The following is a 20,022-nucleotide window of genomic DNA, read 5'->3' on the forward strand; positions in this document are numbered from 1 at the left end:
GGCAGCAGCTCCAGGACATGTTGGGAGTAGTAGTCTGACCACAGCACAGGATGCAGACTGGTCCTCATGCACATTACTGCTCTGTACATGGACTACAGCTCCTATAGGAGGCAGCAGCTGTCAGGACATGTTGGGAGTAGTAGTCTGACCACAACACAGGATGCAGACTGGTCCTCATGCACATTACTGCTCTGTACATGGACTACAGCTCCTATAGGAGGCAGCAGCTGTCAGGACATGTTGGGAGTAGTAGTCTGACCACAGCACAGGATGCAGACTGGTCATCATGCACATTACTGCTCTGTACATGGACTACAGCTCCTATAGGAGGCAGCAGCTCAAGGACATGTTGGGAGTAGTAGTCTGACCACAGCACAGGATGCAGACTGGTCATCATGCACATTACTGCTCTGTACATGGACTACAGCTCCTATAGGAGGCAGCAGCTCCAGGACATGTTGGGAGTAGTAGTCTGACCACAGCACAGGATGCAGACTGGTCATCATGCACATTACTGCTCTGTACATGGACTACAGCTCCTATAGGAGGCAGCAGCTGTCAGGACATGTTGGGAGTAGTAGTCTGACCACAGTACAGGCTGCAGCCTGGTCATCATGCTCATTACTGCTCTGTACATGGACTACAGCTCCTATAGGAGGCAGCAGCTCCAGGACATGTTGGGAGTAGTAGTCTGACCACAGCACAGGATGCAGACTGGTCATCATGCACATTACTGCTCTGTACATGGACTACAGCTGCTATAGGAGGCAGCAGCTCCAGGACATGTTGGGAGTAGTAGTCTGACCACAGCACAGGATGCAGCCTGGTCATCATGCACATTACTGCTCTGTACATGGACTACAGCTCCTATAGGAGGCAGCAGCTCCAGGACATGTTGGGAGTAGTAGTCTGACCACAGCACAGGATGCAGACTGGTCATCATGCACATTACTGCTCTGTACATGGACTACAGCTCCTATAGGAGGCAGCAGCTGTCAGGACATGTTGGGAGTAGTAGTCTGACCACAGTACAGGCTGCAGCCTGGTCATCATGCTCATTACTGCTCTGTACATGGACTACAGCTCCTATAGGAGGCAGCAGCTCCAGGACATGTTGGGAGTAGTAGTCTGACCACAGCACAGGATGCAGACTGGTCATCATGCACATTACTGCTCTGTACATGGACTACAGCTGCTATAGGAGGCAGCAGCTCCAGGACATGTTGGGAGTAGTAGTCTGACCACAGCACAGGATGCAGCCTGGTCATCATGCACATTACTGCTCTGTACATGGACTACAGCTCGTACAGGAGGCAGCAGCTCCAGGACATGTTGGGAGTAGTAGTCTGACCACAGCACAGGCTGCAGACTCGTCATCATGCTCATTACTGCTCAGTACATGGACTACAACTCCTATAGGAGGCAGCAGCTCCAGGGCATGTTGGGAGTAGTAGTCTGACCACAGTACAGGATGCAGACTGGTCATCATGCTCATTACTGCTCTGTACATGGACTACAGCTCCTATAGGAGGCAGCAGCTCCAGGACATGTTGGGAGTAGTAGTCTGACCACAGCACAGGCTGCAGCCTGGTCATCATGCTCATTACTGCTCTGTACATGGACTACAGCTCGTACAGGAGGCAGCAGCTCCAGGACATGTTGGGAGTAGTAGTCTGACCACAGCACAGGATGCAGCCCGGTCATCATGCTCATTACTGCTCTGTACATGGACTACAGCTCCTATAGGAGGCAGCAGCTCCAGGACATGTTGGGAGTAGTAGTCTGACCACAGCACAGGATGCAGACTGGTCATCATGCACATTACTGCTCTGTACATGGACTACAGCTCCTACAGGAGGCAGCAGCTCCAGGGCATGTTGGGAGTAGTAGTCTGACCACAGCACAGGCTGCAGCCCGGTAATCATGCTCATTACTGCTCTGTACATGGACTACAGCTCCTATAGGAGGCAGCAGCTCCAGGACATGTTGGGAGTAGTAGTCTGACCACAGCACAGGATGCAGACTGGTCATCATGCACATTACTGCTCTGTACATGGACTACAGCTCCTATAGGAGGCAGCAGCTCCAGGGCATGTTGGGAGTAGTAGTCTGACCACAGCACAGGCTGCAGCCCGGTAATCATGCACATTACTGCTCTGTACATGGACTACAGCTCCTATAGGAGGCAGCAGCTCCAGGACATGTTGGGAGTAGTAGTCTGACCACAGCACAGGATGCAGCCTGGTCATCATGCTCATTACTGCTCTGTACATGGACTACAGCTCCTATAGGAGGCAGCAGCTCCAGGGCATGTTGGGAGTAGTAGTCTGACCACAGCACAGGATGCAGACTGGTCATCATGCTCATTACTGCTCTGTACATGGACTACAGCTCCTATAGGAGGCAGCAGCTCCAGGACATGTTGGGAGTAGTAGTCTGACCACAGCACAGGATGCAGACTGGTCATCATGCACATTACTGCTCTGTACATGGACTACAGCTCCTATAGGAGGCAGCAGCTCCAGGACATGTTGGGAGTAGTAGTCTGACCACAGCACAGGATGCAGACTGGTCATCATGCACATTACTGCTCTGTACATGGACTACAGCTCCTATAGGAGGCAGCAGCTCCAGGACATGTTGGGAGTAGTAGTCTGACCACAGCACAGGATGCAGCCTGGTCATCATGCTCATTACTGCTCTGTACATGGACTACAGCTCCTATAGGAGGCAGCAGCTCCAGGACATGTTGGGAGTAGTAGTCTGACCACAGCACAGGATGCAGCCTGGTCATCATGCACATTACTGCTCTGTACATGGACTATAGCTCCTATAGGAGGCAGCAGCTCCAGGACATGTTGGGAGTAGTAGTCTGACCACAGCACTGGCTGCAGCCGGGTCATCATGCTCATTACTGCTCTGTACATGGACTACAGCTCCTATAGGAGGCAGCAGCTCCAGGACATGTTGGGAGTAGTAGTCTGACCACAGCACAGGATGCAGCCTGGTCATCATGCTCATTACTGCTCTGTACATGGACTACAGCTCCTATAGGAGGCAGCAGCTCCAGGACATGTTGGGAGTAGTAGTCTGACCACAGCACTGGCTGCAGCCTGGTCATCATGCTCATTACTGCTCTGTACATGGACTACAGCTCCTATAGGAGGCAGCAGCTCCAGGACATGTTGGGAGTAGTAGTCAGACCACAACACAGGATGCAGCCTGGTCATCATGCTCATTACTGCTCTGTACATGGACTACAGCTCCTATAGGAGGCAGCAGCTCCAGGGCATGTTGGGAGTAGTAGTCTGACCACAGCACAGGATGCAGCCTGGTCATCATGCTCATTACTGCTCTGTACATGGACTACAGCTCCTATAGGAGGCAGCAGCTCCAGGGCATGTTGGGAGTAGTAGTCTGACCACAGCACAGGATGCAGCCTGGTCATCATGCTCATTACTGCTCTGTACATGGACTACAGCTCCTATAGGAGGCAGCAGCTCCAGGGCATGTTGGGAGTAGTAGTCTGACCACAGCACAGGATGCAGACTGGTCATCATGCACATTACTGCTCTGTACATGGACTACAGCTCCTATAGGAGGCAGCAGCTCCAGGGCATGTTGGGAGTAGTAGTCTGACCACAGCACAGGATGCAGCCTGGTCATCATGCACATTACTGCTCTGTACATGGACTACAGCTCCTATAGGAGGCAGCAGCTCCAGGGCATGTTGGGAGTAGTAGTCTGACCACAGCACAGGATGCAGCCTGGTCATCATGCACATTACTGCTCTGTACATGGACTACAGCTCCTATAGGAGGCAGCAGCTCCAGGACTTGTTGGGAGTAGTAGTCTGACCACAGCACAGGATGCAGCCTGGTCATCATGCACATTACTGCTCTGTACATGGACTACAGCTCCTATAGGAGGCAGCAGCTCCAGGACATGTTGGGAGTAGTAGTCTGACCACAGCACAGGATGCAGCCTGGTCATCATGCACATTACTGCTCTGTACATGGACTACAGCTCGTACAGGAGGCAGCAGCTGTCAGGACATGTTGGGAGTAGTAGTCTGACCACAGCACAGGCTGCAGCCCGGTAATCATGCTCAATACTGCTCTGTACATGGACTACAGCTCCTATAGGAGGCAGCAGCTCCAGGACATGTTGGGAGTAGTAGTCTGACCACAGCACAGGCTGCAGACTCGTCATCATGCACATTACTGCTCTGTACATGGACTACAGCTCCTACAGGAGGCAGCAGCTCCAGGACATGTTGGGAGTAGTAGTCTGACCACAGCACAGGATGCAGACTGGTCATCATGCTCATTACTGCTCTGTACATGGACTACAGCTCCTATAGGAGGCAGCAGCTCCAGGACATGTTGGGAGTAGTAGTCTGACCACAGCACAGGATGCAGACTGGTCATCATGCACATTACTGCTCAGTACATGGACTATAGCTCCTATAGGAGGCAGCAGCTCCAGGACATGTTGGGAGTAGTAGTCTGACCACAGCACAGGATGCAGACTGGTCCTCATGCACATTACTGCTCTGTACATGGACTACAGCTCCTATAGGAGGCAGCAGCTGTCAGGACATGTTGGGAGTAGTAGTCTGACCACAACACAGGATGCAGACTGGTCCTCATGCACATTACTGCTCTGTACATGGACTACAGCTCCTATAGGAGGCAGCAGCTGTCAGGACATGTTGGGAGTAGTAGTCTGACCACAGCACAGGATGCAGACTGGTCATCATGCACATTACTGCTCTGTACATGGACTACAGCTCCTATAGGAGGCAGCAGCTCAAGGACATGTTGGGAGTAGTAGTCTGACCACAGCACAGGATGCAGACTGGTCATCATGCACATTACTGCTCTGTACATGGACTACAGCTCCTATAGGAGGCAGCAGCTCCAGGACATGTTGGGAGTAGTAGTCTGACCACAGCACAGGATGCAGACTGGTCATCATGCACATTACTGCTCTGTACATGGACTACAGCTCCTATAGGAGGCAGCAGCTGTCAGGACATGTTGGGAGTAGTAGTCTGACCACAGTACAGGCTGCAGCCTGGTCATCATGCTCATTACTGCTCTGTACATGGACTACAGCTCCTATAGGAGGCAGCAGCTCCAGGACATGTTGGGAGTAGTAGTCTGACCACAGCACAGGATGCAGACTGGTCATCATGCACATTACTGCTCTGTACATGGACTACAGCTGCTATAGGAGGCAGCAGCTCCAGGACATGTTGGGAGTAGTAGTCTGACCACAGCACAGGATGCAGCCTGGTCATCATGCACATTACTGCTCTGTACATGGACTACAGCTCCTATAGGAGGCAGCAGCTCCAGGACATGTTGGGAGTAGTAGTCTGACCACAGCACAGGATGCAGACTGGTCATCATGCACATTACTGCTCTGTACATGGACTACAGCTCCTATAGGAGGCAGCAGCTGTCAGGACATGTTGGGAGTAGTAGTCTGACCACAGTACAGGCTGCAGCCTGGTCATCATGCTCATTACTGCTCTGTACATGGACTACAGCTCCTATAGGAGGCAGCAGCTCCAGGACATGTTGGGAGTAGTAGTCTGACCACAGCACAGGATGCAGACTGGTCATCATGCACATTACTGCTCTGTACATGGACTACAGCTGCTATAGGAGGCAGCAGCTCCAGGACATGTTGGGAGTAGTAGTCTGACCACAGCACAGGATGCAGCCTGGTCATCATGCACATTACTGCTCTGTACATGGACTACAGCTCGTACAGGAGGCAGCAGCTCCAGGACATGTTGGGAGTAGTAGTCTGACCACAGCACAGGCTGCAGACTCGTCATCATGCTCATTACTGCTCAGTACATGGACTACAACTCCTATAGGAGGCAGCAGCTCCAGGGCATGTTGGGAGTAGTAGTCTGACCACAGTACAGGATGCAGACTGGTCATCATGCTCATTACTGCTCTGTACATGGACTACAGCTCCTATAGGAGGCAGCAGCTCCAGGACATGTTGGGAGTAGTAGTCTGACCACAGCACAGGCTGCAGCCTGGTCATCATGCTCATTACTGCTCTGTACATGGACTACAGCTCGTACAGGAGGCAGCAGCTCCAGGACATGTTGGGAGTAGTAGTCTGACCACAGCACAGGATGCAGCCCGGTCATCATGCTCATTACTGCTCTGTACATGGACTACAGCTCGTACAGGAGGCAGCAGCTCCAGGACATGTTGGGAGTAGTAGTCTGACCACAGCACAGGATGCAGACTGGTCATCATGCACATTACTGCTCTGTACATGGACTACAGCTCCTACAGGAGGCAGCAGCTCCAGGGCATGTTGGGAGTAGTAGTCTGACCACAGCACAGGATGCAGCCTGGTCATCATGCACATTACTGCTCTGTACATGGACCACAGCTCCTACAGGAGGCAGCAGCTCCAGGGCATGTTGGGAGTAGTAGTCTGACCACAGCACAGGCTGCAGCCCGGTAATCATGCACATTACTGCTCTGTACATGGACTACAGCTCCTATAGGAGGCAGCAGCTCCAGGACATGTTGGGAGTAGTAGTCTGACCACAGCACAGGATGCAGCCTGGTCATCATGCTCATTACTGCTCTGTACATGGACTACAGCTCCTATAGGAGGCAGCAGCTCCAGGACATGTTGGGAGTAGTAGTCTGACCACAGCACAGGATGCAGACTGGTCATCATGCTCATTACTGCTCTGTACATGGACTACAGCTCCTATAGGAGGCAGCAGCTCCAGGGCATGTTGGGAGTAGTAGTCTGACCACAGCACAGGATGCAGACTGGTCATCATGCACATTACTGCTCTGTACATGGACTACAGCTCCTATAGGAGGCAGCAGCTCCAGGACATGTTGGGAGTAGTAGTCTGACCACAGCACAGGATGCAGCCTGGTCATCATGCTCATTACTGCTCTGTACATGGACTACAGCTCCTATAGGAGGCAGCAGCTCCAGGGCATGTTGGGAGTAGTAGTCTGACCACAGCACAGGATGCAGACTGGTCATCATGCACATTACTGCTCTGTACATGGACTACAGCTCCTATAGGAGGCAGCAGCTCCAGGACATGTTGGGAGTAGTAGTCTGACCACAGCACAGGCTGCAGACTGGTCATCATGCTCATTACTGCTCTGTACATGGACTACAGCTCCTATAGGAGGCAGCAGCTCCAGGGCATGTTGGGAGTAGTAGTCTGACCACAGCACAGGATGCAGACTGGTCATCATGCACATTACTGCTCTGTACATGGACTACAGCTCCTATAGGAGGCAGCAGCTCCAGGACATGTTGGGAGTAGTAGTCTGACCACAGCACAGGATGCAGCCTGGTCATCATGCTCATTACTGCTCTGTACATGGACTACAGCTCCTATAGGAGGCAGCAGCTCCAGGGCATGTTGGGAGTAGTAGTCTGACCACAGCACAGGATGCAGACTGGTCATCATGCACATTACTGCTCTGTACATGGACTACAGCTCCTATAGGAGGCAGCAGCTCCAGGGCATGTTGGGAGTAGTAGTCTGACCACAGCACAGGCTGCAGCCCGGTAATCATGCACATTACTGCTCTGTACATGGACTACAGCTCCTATAGGAGGCAGCAGCTCCAGGACATGTTGGGAGTAGTAGTCTGACCACAGCACAGGATGCAGCCTGGTCATCATGCTCATTACTGCTCTGTACATGGACTACAGCTCCTATAGGAGGCAGCAGCTCCAGGACATGTTGGGAGTAGTAGTCTGACCACAGCACAGGATGCAGACTGGTCATCATGCACATTACTGCTCTGTACATGGACTACAGCTCCTATAGGAGGCAGCAGCTCCAGGACATGTTGGGAGTAGTAGTCTGACCACAGCACAGGATGCAGCCTGGTCATCATGCTCATTACTGCTCTGTACATGGACTACAGCTCCTATAGGAGGCAGCAGCTCCAGGGCATGTTGGGAGTAGTAGTCTGACCACAGCACAGGATGCAGACTGGTCATCATGCACATTACTGCTCTGTACATGGACTACAGCTCCTATAGGAGGCAGCAGCTCCAGGACATGTTGGGAGTAGTAGTCTGACCACAGCACAGGATGCAGACTGGTCATCATGCTCATTACTGCTCTGTACATGGACTACAGCTCCTATAGGAGGCAGCAGCTCCAGGACATGTTGGGAGTAGTAGTCTGACCACAGCACAGGATGCAAACTGGTCATCATGCACATTACTGCTCAGTACATGGACTACAGCTCCTATAGGAGGCAGCAGCTCCAGGGCATGTTGGGAGTAGTAGTCTGACCACAGCACAGGATGCAAACTGGTCATCATGCACATTACTGCTCAGTACATGGACTACAGCTCCTATAGGAGGCAGCAGCTCCAGGACATGTTGGGAGTAGTAGTCTGACCACAGCACAGGATGCAGACTGGTCATCATGCTCATTACTGCTCTGTACATGGACTACAGCTCCTATAGGAGGCAGCAGCTCCAGGGCATGTTGGGAGTAGTAGTCTGACCACAGCACAGGATGCAGACTGGTCATCATGCACATTACTGCTCTGTACATGGACTACAGCTCCTATAGGAGGCAGCAGCTCCAGGACATGTTGGGAGTAGTAGTCTGACCACAGCACAGGATGCAGCCTGGTCATCATGCTCATTACTGCTCTGTACATGGACTACAGCTCCTATAGGAGGCAGCAGCTCCAGGGCATGTTGGGAGTAGTAGTCTGACCACAGCACAGGATGCAGACTGGTCATCATGCACATTACTGCTCTGTACATGGACTACAGCTCCTATAGGAGGCAGCAGCTCCAGGACATGTTGGGAGTAGTAGTCTGACCACAGCACAGGATGCAGACTGGTCATCATGCTCATTACTGCTCAGTACATGGACTACAGCTCCTATAGGAGGCAGCAGCTCCAGGACATGTTGGGAGTAGTAGTCTGACCACAGCACAGGATGCAGACTGGTCATCATGCTCATTACTGCTCTGTACATGGACTACAGCTCCTATAGGAGGCAGCAGCTCCAGGACATGTTGGGAGTAGTAGTCTGACCACAGCACAGGATGCAAACTGGTCATCATGCTCATTACTGCTCTGTACATGGACTACAGCTCCTATAGGAGGCAGCAGCTCCAGGACATGTTGGGAGTAGTAGTCTGACCACAGCACTGGCTGCAGCCGGGTCATCATGCTCATTACTGCTCTGTACATGGACTACAGCTCCTATAGGAGGCAGCAGCTCCAGGACATGTTGGGAGTAGTAGTCTGACCACAGCACAGGATGCAGCCTGGTCATCATGCTCATTACTGCTCTGTACATGGACTACAGCTCCTATAGGAGGCAGCAGCTCCAGGACATGTTGGGAGTAGTAGTCAGACCACAACACAGGATGCAGCCTGGTCATCATGCTCATTACTGCTCTGTACATGGACTACAGCTCCTATAGGAGGCAGCAGCTCCAGGGCATGTTGGGAGTAGTAGTCTGACCACAGCACAGGATGCAGCCTGGTCATCATGCTCATTACTGCTCTGTACATGGACTACAGCTCCTATAGGAGGCAGCAGCTCCAGGACATGTTGGGAGTAGTAGTCTGACCACAGCACAGGATGCAGCCTGGTCATCATGCTCATTACTGCTCTGTACATGGACTACAGCTCCTATAGGAGGCAGCAGCTCCAGGACATGTTGGGAGTAGTAGTCAGACCACAACACAGGATGCAGCCTGGTCATCATGCTCATTACTGCTCTGTACATGGACTACAGCTCCTATAGGAGGCAGCAGCTCCAGGGCATGTTGGGAGTAGTAGTCTGACCACAGCACAGGATGCAGCCTGATCATCATGCTCATTACTGCTCTGTACATGGACTACAGCTCCTATAGGAGGCAGCAGCTCCAGGGCATGTTGGGAGTAGTAGTCTGACCACAGCACAGGATGCAGCCTGGTCATCATGCTCATTACTGCTCTGTACATGGACTACAGCTCCTATAGGAGGCAGCAGCTCCAGGGCATGTTGGGAGTAGTAGTCTGACCACAGCACAGGCTGCAGCCTGGTCATCATGCACATTACTGCTCTGTACATGGACTACAGCTCCTATAGGAGGCAGCTGCTCCAGGGCACGTTGGGAGTAGTAGTCTGACCACAGCACAGGATGCAGCCTGGTCATCATGCACATTACTGCTCTGTACATGGACTACAGCTCCTATAGGAGGCAGCAGCTCCAGGGCATGTTGGGAGTAGTAGTCTGACCACAGCACAGGATGCAGCCTGGTCATCATGCACATTACTGCTCTGTACATGGACTACAGCTCCTACAGGAGGCAGCAGCTCCAGGACTTGTTGGGAGTAGTAGTCTGACCACAGCACAGGCTGCAGCCTGGTCATCATGCACATTACTGCTCTGTACATGGACTACAGCTCCTATAGGAGGCAGCAGCTCCAGGGCATGTTGGGAGTAGTAGTCTGACCACAGCACAGGATGCAGACTGGTCATCATGCACATTACTGCTCTGTACATGGACTACAGCTCCTATAGGAGGCAGAAGCTCCAGGACATGTTGGGAGTAGTAGTCTGACCACAGTACAGGATGCAGACTGGTCATCATGCTCATTACTGCTCTGTACATGGACTACAGCTCCTATAGGAGGCAGCAGCTCCAGGACATGTTGGGAGTAGTAGTCTGACCACAGCACAGGATGCAGCCTGGTCATCATGCACATTACTGCTCTGTACATGGACTACAGCTCCTATAGGAGGCAGCAGCTCCAGGACATGTTGGGAGTAGTAGTCTGACCACAGCACAGGATGCAGCCCGGTAATCATGCTCATTACTGCTCTGTACATGGACTACAGCTCCTATAGGAGGCAGCAGCTCCAGGACATGTTGGGAGTAGTAGTCTGACCACAGCACAGGATGCAGACTCGTCATCATGCACATTACTGCTCTGTACATGGACTACAGCTCCTATAGGAGGCAGCAGCTCCAGGGCATGTTGGGAGTAGTAGTCTGACCACAGCACAGGATGCAGACTGGTCATCATGCACATTACTGCTCTGTACATGGACTACAGCTCCTATAGGAGGCAGCAGCTCCAGGACATGTTGGGAGTAGTAGTCTGACCACAGCACAGGATGCAGCCTGGTCATCATGCTCATTACTGCTCTGTACATGGACTATAGCTCCTACAGGAGGCAGCAGCTCCAGGACATGTTGGGAGTAGTAGTCTGACCACAGCACAGGATGCAGCCTGGTCATCATGCACATTACTGCTCTGTACATGGACTACAGCTCGTACAGGAGGCAGCAGCTGTCAGGACATGTTGGGAGTAGTAGTCTCACCACAGCACAGGCTGCAGCCCGGTAATCATGCTCAATACTGCTCTGTACATGGACTACAGCTCCTATAGGAGGCAGCAGTTCCAGGACATGTTGGGAGTAGTAGTCTGACCACAGCACAGGATGCAGACTGGTCATCATGCTCATTACTGCTCTGTACATGGACTACAGCTCCTATAGGAGGCAGCAGCTCCAGGACATGTTGGGAGTAGTAGTCTGACCACAGCACAGGATGCAGCCTGGTCATCATGCACATTACTGCTCTGTACATGGACTACAGCTCCTATAGGAGGCAGCAGCTCCAGGACATGTTGGGAGTAGTAGTCTGACCACAGCACAGGATGCAGACTGGTCATCATGCTCATTACTGCTCAGTACATGGACTACAGCTCCTATAGGAGGCAGCAGCTCCAGGACATGTTGGGAGTAGTAGTCTGACCACAGCACAGGATGCAGCCTGGTCATCATGCTCATTACTGCTCTGTACATGGACTACAGCTGCTATAGGAGGCAGCAGCTCCAGGACATGTTGGGAGTAGTAGTCTGACCACAGCACAGGATGCAGCCTGGTCATCATGCTCATTACTGCTCTGTACATGGACTACAGCTCCTATAGGAGGCAGCAGCTCCAGGACATGTTGGGAGTAGTAGTCTGACCACAGCACAGGATGCAGCCTGGTCATCATGCACATTACTGCTCTGTACATGGACTACAGCTCGTACAGGAGGCAGCAGCTCCAGGACATGTTGGGAGTAGTAGTCTGACCACAGCACAGGCTGCAGACTCGTCATCATGCTCATTACTGCTCAGTACATGGACTACAGCTCCTATAGGAGGCAGCAGCTCCAGGGCATGTTGGGAGTAGTAGTCTGACCACAGCACAGGATGCAGACTGGTCATCATGCACATTACTGCTCTGTACATGGACTACAGCTCCTATAGGAGGCAGCAGCTCCAGGACATGTTGGGAGTAGTAGTCTGACCACAGCACAGGCTGCAGCCTGGTCATCATGCACATTACTGCTCTGTACATGGACTACAGCTCCTATAGGAGGCAGCAGCTCCAGGGCATGTTGGGAGTAGTAGTCTGACCACAGCACAGGATGCAGCCTGGTCATCATGCTCATTACTGCTCTGTACATGGACTACAGCTCGTACAGGAGGCAGCAGCTCCAGGACATGTTGGGAGTAGTAGTCTGACCACAGCACAGGATGCAGCCCGGTAATCATGCACATTACTGCTCTGTACATGGACTACAGCTCCTACAGGAGGCAGCAGCTCCAGGACATGTTGGGAGTAGCAGTCTGACCACAGCACAGGATGCAGACTGGTCATCATGCACATTACTGCTCTGTACATGGACTACAGCTCCTATAGGAGGCAGAAGCTCCAGGACATGTTGGGAGTAGCAGTCTGACCACAGCACAGGATGCAGCCTGGTCATCATGCTCATTACTGCTCTGTACATGGACTACAGCTCCTATAGGAGGCAGCAGCTCCAGGACATGTTGGGAGTAGTAGTCTGACCACAGCACAGGATGCAGCCTGGTCATCATGCACATTACTGCTCTGTACATGGACTACAGCTCCTATAGGAGGCAGCAGCTCCAGGACATGTTGGGAGTAGCAGTCTGACCACAGCACAGGATGCAGCCTGGTCATCATGCTCATTACTGCTCTGTACATGGACTACAGCTCCTATAGGAGGCAGAAGCTCCAGGGCATGTTGGGAGTAGCAGTCTGACCACAGCACAGGATGCAGACTGGTCATCATGCACATTACTGCTCTGTACATGGACTACAGCTCCTATAGGAGGCAGAAGCTCCAGGACATGTTGGGAGTAGTAGTCTGACCACAGCACAGGATGCAGCCTGGTCATCATGCTCATTACTGCTCTGTACATGGACTACAGCTCCTATAGGAGGCAGCAGCTCCATGACATGTTGGGAGTAGCAGTCTGACCACAGCACAGGATGCAGCCTGGTCATCATGCTCATTACTGCTCTGTACATGGACTACAGCTCCTATAGGAGGCAGCAGCTCCATGACATGTTGGGAGTAGCAGTCTGACCACAGCACAGGATGCAGACTGGTCATCATGCACATTACTGCTCTGTACATGGACTACAGCTCCTATAGGAGGCAGAAGCTCCATGACATGTTGGGAGTAGTAGTCTGACCACAGCACAGGATGCAGCCTGGTCATCATGCTCATTACTGCTCTGTACATGGACTACAGCTCCTATAGGAGGCAGCAGCTCCAGGACATGTTGGGAGTAGTAGTCTGACCACAGCACAGGATGCAGACTGGTCATCATGCACATTACTGCTCTGTACATGGACTACAGCTCCTATAGGAGGCAGCAGCTCCAGGACATGTTGGGAGTAGTAGTCTGACCACAGCACAGGATGCAGCCTGGTCATCATGCACATTACTGCTCTGTACATGGACTACAGCTCCTATAGGAGGCAGCAGCTCCAGGACATGTTGGGAGTAGTAGTCTGACCACAGCACAGGATGCAGACTGGTCATCATGCACATTACTGCTCTGTACATGGACTATAGCTCCTATAGGAGGCAGCAGCTCCAGGACATGTTGGGAGTAGTAGTCTGACCACAGCACAGGATGCAGCCTGGTCATCATGCTCATTACTGCTCAGTACATGGACTACAGCTCCTATAGGAGGCAGCAGCTCCTGGACATGTTGGGAGTAGTAGTCTGACCACAGCACAGGCTGCAGCCTGGTCATCATGCACATTACTGCTCTGTACATGGACTATAGCTCCTATAGGAGGCAGCAGCTCCAGGACATGTTGGGAGTAGTAGTCTGACCACAGCACAGGATGCAGACTGGTCATCATGCTCATTACTGCTCTGTACATGGACTACAGCTCCTATAGGAGGCAGCAGCTCCAGGACATGTTGGGAGTAGTAGTCTGACCACAGCACAGGATGCAGACTGGTCATCATGCTCATTACTGCTCTGTACATGGACTACAGCTCCTATAGGAGGCAGCAGCTCCAGGACATGTTGGGAGTAGTAGTCTGACCACAGCACAGGATGCAGACTGGTCATCATGCACATTACTGCTCTGTACATGGACTATAGCTCCTATAGGAGGCAGCAGCTCCAGGACATGTTGGGAGTAGTAGTCTGACCACAGCACAGGATGCAGACTGGTCATCATGCACATTACTGCTCTGTACATGGACTATAGCTCCTATAGGAGGCAGCAGCTCCAGGACATGTTGGGAGTAGTAGTCTGACCACAGCACAGGATGCAGCCTGGTCATCATGCACATTACTGCTCTGTACATGGACTACAGCTCCTATAGGAGGCAGCAGCTCCAGGACATGTTGGGAGTAGTCTGACCACAGCACAGGATGCAGACTGGTCATCATGCACATTACTGCTCTGTACATGGACTACAGCTCCTATAGGAGGCAGCAGCTCCAGGACATGTTGGGAGTAGTAGTCTGACCACAGCACAGGATGCAGCCTGGTCATCATGCACATTACTGCTCTGTACATGGACTACAGCTCGTACAGGAGGCAGCAGCTCCAGGACATGTTGGGAGTAGTAGTCTGACCACAGCACAGGATGCAGCCCGGTCATCATGCACATTACTGCTCTGTACATGGACTACAGCTCCTATAGGAGGCAGCAGCTCCAGGACATGTTGGGAGTAGTAGTCTGACCACAGCACAGGATGCAGCCTGGTCATCATGCACATTACTGCTCTGTACATGGACTACAGCTCCTATAGGAGGCAGCAGCTCCAGGACATGTTGGGAGTAGTAGTCTGACCACAGCACAGGATGCAGCCTGGTCATCATGCACATTACTGCTCTGTACATGGACTACAGCTCCTACAGGAGGCAGCAGCTCCAGGGCATGTTGGGAGTAGTAGTCTGACCACAGCACAGGATGCAGCCTGGTCATCATGCACATTACTGCTCTGTACATGGACTACAGCTCCTATAGGAGGCAGCAGCTCCAGGACATGTTGGGAGTAGTAGTCTGACCACAGCACAGGATGCAGCCTGGTCATCATGCTCATTACTGCTCTGTACATGGACTACAGCTCCTATAGGAGGCAGAAGCTCCAGGGCATGTTGGGAGTAGTAGTCTGACCACAGCACAGGATGCAGACTGGTCATCATGCACATTACTGCTCTGTACATGGACTACAGCTCCTATAGGAGGCAGCAGCTCCAGGACATGTTGGGAGTAGTAGTCTGACCACAGCACAGGATGCAGACTGGTCATCATGCTCATTACTGCTCTGTACATGGACTACAGCTCCTATAGGAGGCAGCAGCTCCAGGACATGTTGGGAGTAGTAGTCTGACCACAGCACAGGATGCAGCCTGGTCATCATGCTCATTACTGCTCTGTACATGGACTACAGCTGCTATAGGAGGCAGCAGCTCCAGGACATGTTGGGAGTAGTAGTCTGACCACAGCACAGGATGCAGACTGGTCATCATGCACATTACTGCTCTGTACATGGACTATAGCTCCTATAGGAGGCAGCAGCTCCAGGACATGTTGGGAGTAGTAGTCTGACCACAGCACAGGATGCAGACTGGTCATCATGCACATTACTGCTCTGTACATGGACTATAGCTCCTATAGGAGGCAGCAGCTCCAGGACATGTTGGGAGTAGTAGTCTGACCACAGCACAGGATGCAGACTGGTCATCATGCACATTACTGCTCTGTACATGGACTACAGCTCCTATAGGAGGCAGCAGCTCCATGACATGTTGGGAGTAGTAGTCTGACCACAGCACAGGATGCAGCCTGGTCATCATGCACATTACTGCTCTGTACATGGACTACAGCTCCTATAGGAGGCAGCAGCTCCAGGACATGTTGGGAGTAGTAGTCTGACCACAGCACAGGATGCAGACTGGTCATCATGCACATTACTGCTCTGTACATGGACTACAGCTCGTACAGGAGGCAGCAGCTCCAGGACATGTTGGGAGTAGTAGTCTGACCACAGCACAGGATGCAGCCTGGTCATCATGCTCATTACTGCTCTGTACATGGACTACAGCTCCTATAGGAGGCAGCAGCTCCAGGACATGTTGGGAGTAGTAGTCTGACCACAGCACAGGATGCAGCCTGGTCATCATGCTCATTACTGCTCTGTACATGGACTACAGCTGCTATAGGAGGCAGCAGCTCCAGGACATGTTGGGAGTAGTAGTCTGACCACAGCACAGGATGCAGACTGGTCATCATGCACATTACTGCTCTGTACATGGACTATAGCTCCTATAGGAGGCAGCAGCTCCAGGACATGTTGGGAGTAGTAGTCTGACCACAGCACAGGATGCAGCCTGGTCATCATGCTCATTACTGCTCTGTACATGGACTACAGCTCCTATAGGAGGCAGCAGCTCCAGGACATGTTGGGAGTAGTAGTCTGACCACAGCACAGGATGCAGCCTGGTCATCATGCTCATTACTGCTCTGTACATGGACTACAGCTCCTATAGGAGGCAGCAGCTCCAGGACATGTTGGGAGTAGTAGTCTGACCACAGCACAGGATGCAGCCTGGTCATCATGCTCATTACTGCTCTGTACATGGACTACAGCTGCTATAGGAGGCAGCAGCTCCAGGACATGTTGGGAGTAGTAGTCTGACCACAGCACAGGATGCAGACTGGTCATCATGCACATTACTGCTCTGTACATGGACTACAGCTCGTACAGGAGGCAGCAGCTCCAGGACATGTTGGGAGTAGTAGTCTGACCACAGCACAGGATGCAGCCTGGTCATCATGCTCATTACTGCTCTGTACATGGACTACAGCTCCTATAGGAGGCAGCAGCTCCAGGACATGTTGGGAGTAGTAGTCTGACCACAGCACAGGATGCAGCCTGGTCATCATGCTCATTACTGCTCTGTACATGGACTACAGCTGCTATAGGAGGCAGCAGCTCCAGGACATGTTGGGAGTAGTAGTCTGACCACAGCACAGGATGCAGACTGGTCATCATGCACATTACTGCTCTGTACATGGACTATAGCTCCTATAGGAGGCAGCAGCTCCAGGACATGTTGGGAGTAGTAGTCTGACCACAGCACAGGATGCAGCCTGGTCATCATGCTCATTACTGCTCTGTACATGGACTACAGCTCCTATAGGAGGCAGCAGCTCCAGGACATGTTGGGAGTAGTAGTCTGACCACAGCACAGGATGCAGCCTGGTCATCATGCTCATTACTGCTCTGTACATGGACTACAGCTCCTATAGGAGGCAGCAGCTCCAGGACATGTTGGGAGTAGTAGTCTGACCACAGCACAGGATGCAGCCTGGTCATCATGCTCATTACTGCTCTGTACATGGACTACAGCTGCTATAGGAGGCAGCAGCTCCAGGACATGTTGGGAGTAGTAGTCTGACCACAGCACAGGATGCAGACTGGTCATCATGCACATTACTGCTCTGTACATGGACTATAGCTCCTATAGGAGGCAGCAGCTCCAGGACATGTTGGGAGTAGTAGTCTGACCACAGCACAGGATGCAGACTGGTCATCATGCACATTACTGCTCTGTACATGGACTATAGCTCCTATAGGAGGCAGCAGCTCCAGGACATGTTGGGAGTAGTAGTCTGACCACAGCACAGGATGCAGACTGGTCATCATGCACATTACTGCTCTGTACATGGACTACAGCTCCTATAGGAGGCAGCAGCTCCATGACATGTTGGGAGTAGTAGTCTGACCACAGCACAGGATGCAGCCTGGTCATCATGCACATTACTGCTCTGTACATGGACTACAGCTCCTATAGGAGGCAGCAGCTCCAGGACATGTTGGGAGTAGTAGTCTGACCACAGCACAGGATGCAGACTGGTCATCATGCACATTACTGCTCTGTACATGGACTACAGCTCGTACAGGAGGCAGCAGCTCCAGGACATGTTGGGAGTAGTAGTCTGACCACAGCACAGGATGCAGACTGGTCATCATGCACATTACTGCTCTGTACATGGACTACAGCTCCTATAGGAGGCAGCAGCTCCAGGACATGTTGGGAGTAGTAGTCTGACCACAGCACAGGATGCAGACTGGTCATCATGCTCATTACTGCTCTGTACATGGACTACAGCTCCTATAGGAGGCAGCAGCTCCAGGACATGTTGGGAGTAGTAGTCTGACCACAGCACAGGATGCAGATGTACATGTTGTTTACCTCGCCTGTAACCCGGGCACTTGTGCCCACAGCCACCTGCTTCCCGCTCCACACATACATGCCATGGTGGCAGCTGGGCAGTGAGGAGGCCGCGGCCCTGTCACACTATGACCGTCCGTGCTTACCAGGCCGGACAATGCTCGTCTCCCGCCGCTTCCTGCTGCTCTCCAGCCTGTACACAGGAAGCAGGGCAGGGCTGGCCTCCTGCTCCACACAGCTCTGCTCAGTGCTGCCCTCTGCCGGGACCCTCCTGAACTGAGCGACACCAAGGTTGAGCATTCGTGTACTTGTGGTTCGTCTCACCTGCACAGTTTAACGGTTGTTCTATATTTCCTTTTCTAAATGTGTGAAGTCTTGAGTGAGAAGTTCCCAGTCAGATCAGGGTGTAATTTCTGTAGGAACTAAACAAGTCCAGGAAATTGTGATTTCTGAATCTAAAACCTGATAAATATTTTCTGCACCTTTGTGTTTTCAAGTGCATTTTTTTTGCTACAGAAAGATAACAAAACATGAAACAAAACAATACCAGGCCAGCGATTCAACCTGCGGGTTTAGGATGTGTTCACACATTGCGGATTCCTTGCAGATAAGGGGCAGATCTTACCTTTTCCATAGTTCTAGAGTGTGTAGATCTGAAACTCCGCACCGCAGGTCACTGTCCATGCGCAGATTTTCAGCAACATGTACATGATATATATTGAACGCTCCTTCAGATTTTGTAACATGTGGATTAGATTATGTGACATCTCTTGAGGCCCGATCCTTTCTCGCTTCTGTTTTTTTGTAGTTTCTCTTGTTTTGCGTCGGCCATTTGCACCTTTTTTGATGTTTTGTCTGTTTTTTGTAGATGTTTTCACCTGATAATTTGTCAATTTTTGAAAAAGTCAAAAAATTTGTTGTAAATGTGCTCCAGGCCAGCCCTCTCCTGTAGGGATTCTATGTGCGGCAGCAATTATTGCCACATTTTGCAAAACATGCAACATTTTTGCGCTAAAAAGTAGCAAATACAATTAAAGAACAAAAAAAAGACGAGTTTTGAATTTGAGCAAAGTTCATGAACCAAATGTGCCACACTGAGGAGATTGGCGGAAAAACTCTAACAAATAGCACAAGACAAAAAAAGGAAATGGACTTAAAAAAACACGCGGGTGATGAATCGTCCTCCTCCATTTTACTGTAAAATGCTGCGAATTTTACGTTCATGAAGCTCCCAGCAATTGTGCAGTGTGTGAGCCGAGCCTAATGGCGTCATCTGATTCATGGGTAGCAAGAACCGGACTCCCGCAGACAGGTACCGCTTAGGCCCAGTTCAGAAGAGCGTATTCAAAATCGGGTGATTTTCAGACACAACATCAGACAACTTTCATCCATTATTGTATATCTGTGGGATATCTGTGTCCGTGTTTTCATAC

The 20,022-nt window shown here is 51.6% G+C and overlaps 1 protein-coding gene across 2 annotated transcripts in view; it reads right to left on the reverse strand.

Moving 5' to 3' along the window:
• FAM241B (family with sequence similarity 241 member B) overlaps positions 1–18,829 on the reverse strand; it is a 46,375-nt gene extending 27,546 nt beyond the window's left edge. Inside the window, exon 1 of one of the 2 annotated variants that reach the window (XM_069753233.1) lies at positions 18,736–18,829. Coding sequence is in view for 1 of the 2 variants with exons in the window: in XM_069753232.1 (XP_069609333.1) it covers positions 18,611–18,670 (60 nt within the window). In the remaining variant the exon portion in view is untranslated. Of the gene's footprint in view, positions 1–18,610 lie in introns of both variants that reach the window. The other variant, XM_069753232.1, reaches the window with a different exon arrangement.
• Positions 18,830–20,022: the final 1,193 nt, after the last annotated feature.

Source organism: Ranitomeya imitator, chromosome 2 (assembly GCF_032444005.1).
Source record: "Ranitomeya imitator isolate aRanImi1 chromosome 2, aRanImi1.pri, whole genome shotgun sequence".
Taxonomy (NCBI): domain Eukaryota; kingdom Metazoa; phylum Chordata; class Amphibia; order Anura; family Dendrobatidae; genus Ranitomeya; species Ranitomeya imitator.